General features: G+C 44.8%; 1 protein-coding gene across 1 annotated transcript; it reads right to left on the bottom strand.

The window, feature by feature from the left end:
- Positions 1-385: 385 nt before the first annotated feature.
- On the bottom strand, positions 386-3,563 carry neurod2 (neuronal differentiation 2). The gene is given in 3 exon segments (XM_007237300.4): positions 386-1,723; positions 3,196-3,338; positions 3,341-3,563. Coding segments are annotated over 3 exon segments (1,353 nt in total). The 5' UTR covers positions 3,458-3,563; the 3' UTR covers positions 386-630.
- Between the last annotated feature and the right edge of the window lie 1,316 nt (positions 3,564-4,879).

Here is a 4,879-nt window from a genome sequence, read left to right as displayed (position 1 = left end):
TCTCTCTCTCTCTCGCTTTCTCTCTTTCTCTCTCTCATACACACACACACACAGCATTCAGATTTGAGAAGAAACATAAATAATAGAGCCAATAAATAAATCCATACATAAATACATGATTAAATAAAATAAACAGATGTTAAATGAATAAAAAGAGAATAATAATAATAATAAAGAACAAAAATATGAAGTGAAAATATTTTTCTTAGTATATTGTTTATATATTTTTTTACCTTATTTGGTTTTGTAAAATGCACTTTTTTCCTTGTTTATATGTATATTTTATATACATTGTGTGTATATATATATATATATATATATATATATATATATATATATATATATAATGAATACGTAAACAAAAAAATACATTTATGGTGAACCATTTTCTTTTTTGAATCCATTTATTAATTTTTTTCACATTTTGGTCCATTATAGTTCCGTGACGACAATTAACAAAAGCAAGATAAAAGTCATTTTTTGTGTTGGTAAAAAAGCAGTTATCTTCTGCCACTGATACATGAGCATTATGGGAATTAAATGTTTTTCCATACAGGGAAAAAGTCATTTTTATCATTATTATTATTATTTTATTATTATAATTATTGTTCATTTCCAGTCTAAGGAGCTTTAATTGTGAAAAAATGAATTCAGCTCCTCATAAGGTTGCCCGTGCACATCGTGAAAAGGTGGGGCGTTTTCAGAAGCACCACCACGCGCTCCTGAGGCGCCTCCATACTGGACAGGAGTGCGCTGGTAGTGCATAGAGTAGTGATGATGGTGGTGATGGTGATGAAAGGGCCGCTCTGCATCCGGCGAGACAGCCGCAGCATCCTGACGAAAGGCAAAGTTCCCATTGACGCAGAGCGTCGGGCTGTGTGGGGCGCCATCGTACTCGGGGCTGGCATAGTCCGGTGAGGCGGCATAATCATACGGTGGGCAGTATGAGTGTCCCCGGAGGGCATGGGCAGCTGAGCAAGGGGTCGTTGGCAGGGTTGGACCTTGTGTACCCAGCCGGGCACACTGGTATGGGTACTGAAAGGGCGCCTCTGCATGGAAGGCGCGAACACCGTCCTGGCCACCAGGCTCAGTCAGGAAGTTGCGTGCGCTCAGTTGCAGGCAGCCAGCCACCAGGTTGGTGGTGGGCTGTGACAGACCCTTGCACAGTGTCTGCACATAAGAGACCACGTCGGGCCGCTTACCGTTGCGCAGAATTTCAGATAGTGCCCAGATGTAGTTCTTGGCCAGTCTCAGAGTCTCAATTTTGGACAGCTTTTGGGTCTTGGAGTAGCACGGGACCACCTTGCGCAGGTTGTCCAGTGCAGAGTTCAGGTCATGCATGCGCGTCCGCTCCCGCGCATTCGCCTTCTGACGGCGCAATTTGGAGCGTTCCATACGTGCTGGAGTCATCTTTCGCTTCTTGGGGCCGCGCTTCTTGGGCCGGTCTGCACCTTCCTCCTCGTCGTCGTCGTTGACGCCTTCGTCCTCTTCGTCGTCCTCGTCGTCCTCGTCACCCGCACCTGATCTACCTAGTCCAACGCCTTTAGTGTCGTTCTCTTCGTCCAAGTCCTCGTCCAGGCCCAGGCGACAGGGGTCCTGCTCGTCCTTGTCGTTGGTTTTGGAGTCCTCGCTGCCACTGTCGTCTACCCAGCCAGGGAACTTACGTGCATCCGCCAGCAGCGACGGCTCGTTGAACAGTCGCGTCAGCATGGCGATGCCAGCACTGGAATTCCAGACAAGAAGTAGATCAGGTTTAATGTACAAACAAACAATTAACACTCCACTGCTTGAAAGCCAGTTGTTTTTACCCTGGTCCTTGAGTAGCATTGCCCTGCACAGATTTACTCAATCCTTTTGTCTTCACAAATGTCTATCCACTTCAACTAAGGAAGGACTTCTTTGTAAGCTGATTAATTATGCCAGCTGAGTTATAAATGGGAAGATCAAGGCTGAGAGCGTATTTGAGCTGGGCTGCATTTTCAATGCCCACATGATTCAATGTCAGGAAAACAACACGTAACCAAAACATGAACATTCCATGAACATGACTTCTAGCACTCAAACTGATGAAAAAAAGACAATGCCACTGTTATACATAAATATGAAATTAATCAATGCATCTTTGTCGAGACTTAAAGACGCTGCTGGCACGGACAGACAACCGCCAGACGGCCTTACTCCCAAATTCCCCACACACATGGCCCTCCGTGGCCCCTGCCGGCCCCTCTGCGCGCAGGCCCTATTACGGGATCCCGAGGGGCATTTTGAGCACCGGGTCCCCCTTTTTACCCCTCCTTCATCCACCCTCCACACTTTCTTCCCCCCCTCCTGCATCCTGGCGGCATTCCAGCACAGCTAATACCACGACGGGATGAAAAAAAATCCAAGATAAAAAGATCCGTCTTCTTACAGTTACACCGTTGAACAGGCATAAATTGTGATTTTTTAAATAAAAAAATTGCATTTTTCTACAAATGTCAACTTGAGGGATAAGAAAATACAGAACAGCACAATGCAAATTATTACATAATTATATAATCATATTCTACAGCAGAAATTCTGTGAATATTCTGAGGACAGAGAATGATTTGAAAAACAAAACAAAAAGCAATCCAAACGCAAAACTATGTCTCATTGCTACAAACAAATACTTGATAGGCAACATTTCTAAATATAAATATAAATGTGCAGACCTGTCAGTGAAACAGAAATTATCCAGCCTCGTATTAGATCTGAGCAAACGTGAAGAAGCATCCAAATAGGCTGTTGAGTTTGACCTTGCTGGTGAGAGCCCCCTGTCCATTAGGTGTGAAGTGAGGCAAAACTGCTTAAAAACATTTCGAACCCCCCTCCACCGCCCCCCATGGTTCCTACGTCGTCTTTCTCCTTCTTTGAACGATTCACCCTTTAGAACAATGAGAGGTGCCTGCCTTATCGAAGCCGAATCGAATCAAGATGAATGAACTAGACGCATCCCGGAGAGAGTGTAAAAACACCACGCAGGTCGTTGATTCTCGTCCCCTTTGAGGTGGACAGGTTGCTGGGATTGGGTGCCTCGCCTTGATTAGATCCCATGGCAGTGTGCAGATTTACAGGACTGCTCGGGAATGAGGATGCCTCCCCTTAAAGCACAACAACAGGCAAAGAATGTCTGAGATGGAAGGAAGGAACCCTTGGAGCGTCCCAGAAACTCACCTTGTTGGTAGCGCACTTGCTTGGCCGAAGGTATCTCCGTCTACATCATCTTCAGGGACCGAGAGCCCAATAGGACGTTCCGGCAAGAGTGGAGGCGAGGGTCTGTCAGTGTGTGTGTGTGTGTGGTGGTGTCTGTGTGTGTGTGTGGTTTGCGTGTGCGTGTGTGATCCGACGTGAGCGCTACTCCTTCCCCGGCCGCGCGTAGAGACGGTGTGGCATGGCTGGCAGGCAGGGTTACATACCCGCTCTGATGCCAGGCCATATGGTGGGCACGTCACTGGCAGGAGCCATCACATGAGAGCGGGTGATTGACACGCAGCCGCATTCGCCGAGATTCTGCCTTCCCCGGGGAAGAGAGGCCCGCCATCTGTCGCCGCCGCACACACACTCACAAACACACACATACACAATCACACGAACGGACACACATGAACATCCTCTACACACAGGCTCTGAGAGAGAGAGAGACAGAGAGAGAGAGAAAAGAGAGAGAGAGAGGGGGGAGTCTATCTCTACATGAATAAATAAAACAATTTCCCACTCCTTAGCACAAAAGATTCAGCCACACAAAAATACATACTGAAAAAAAATACACACTGGAATATAAATTAGGCCAAAAAGTGGCCTTGTTCCATTCCTGGGTCAAAATGTCCCCCACTTCCCCATTCATCACTACATCGATAATCAAGCTCAGGACGCCCTGTGGCAAACGATACGCACCCTTGATGGAAGACAGGAGTCAACAGCCTGCTACTGATCTCTGTTTGGTGTCGAACATCTTTGGAAGGATGAAATCCTGAACGTGTTGACATTGTAGGAACATTTGGCTGCATTCCAAAAAGAAAAATGCATTTTTCTTACTAAAACTCAGCTTTAGAAGAGGCAGAAAAGGGCAGTGGACTTGCTGAGGTTAAGGTCAAAGTTGGGTTTGGTTAGGCAGAGCATGGCAGCACAAATTCATACAGAAGAACATAGAAATACATGCTAGTGTGTGTGTGTGTGTGTGTGTGTGTGTTGGAAGGGTTTCTGTTTGCAGTTGTGCAGAAAGGTGTCGGTGGTCAAGGGCGGGAAATGAGAGGAGATTATGAATTGGCATGTTCTGGAATTGAAATGATGCCAGGCTTGGAAAGCGGGAGGTCTACTCTCTCTCATTTTCGTGTTTTTTTTTTTTCTTTATCAAAATAAAAAGCTGACATAGACGACAACTTCAAAAATAATAGCAATACGTTTGCATTGTGTTGTAAAAATGCCTCAGTGTTTTGTTTGTGCTGATATTTATATCAGGGGTGATCAAACGCTTGTCTTGAGGGGGGGCTACAGCACAGCATTTGTGGTGGGCAGAGGGCCAAAAGACATTGAAGACAATGTGTAAATGCATTTTATGCCGTTATGCATGTTTACAATAGAATATCCAATACCTATCCAAAACAGGTTTAAAAGGATTTAGGAAAAATTATATGAGGTTATATAGAGTAGGCAAATATGTTTAATATCTTATTGGATGAAGGAGCAGGTTTAGGCTAATCCAAAAGTCACCATGTTCAACACTTCAAGCAAAAAAGAAAATTACAAGGATGTTATCAATGTACAGTAAAAATTTATAGATAAAAAAACTAAAGGGGCACATGAGATCTCAATGGGAAAAAAATAATGCGGAATGTCTTTCCTGATATGGGCTGGGTAA

This window comes from Astyanax mexicanus, chromosome 15 (assembly GCF_023375975.1).
Source record: "Astyanax mexicanus isolate ESR-SI-001 chromosome 15, AstMex3_surface, whole genome shotgun sequence".
Taxonomy (NCBI): Eukaryota; Metazoa; Chordata; class Actinopteri; order Characiformes; family Acestrorhamphidae; genus Astyanax; species Astyanax mexicanus.
Note: the sequence above shows the minus strand (reverse complement) of the source record. Positions and strands in the feature narration are given on the sequence as shown.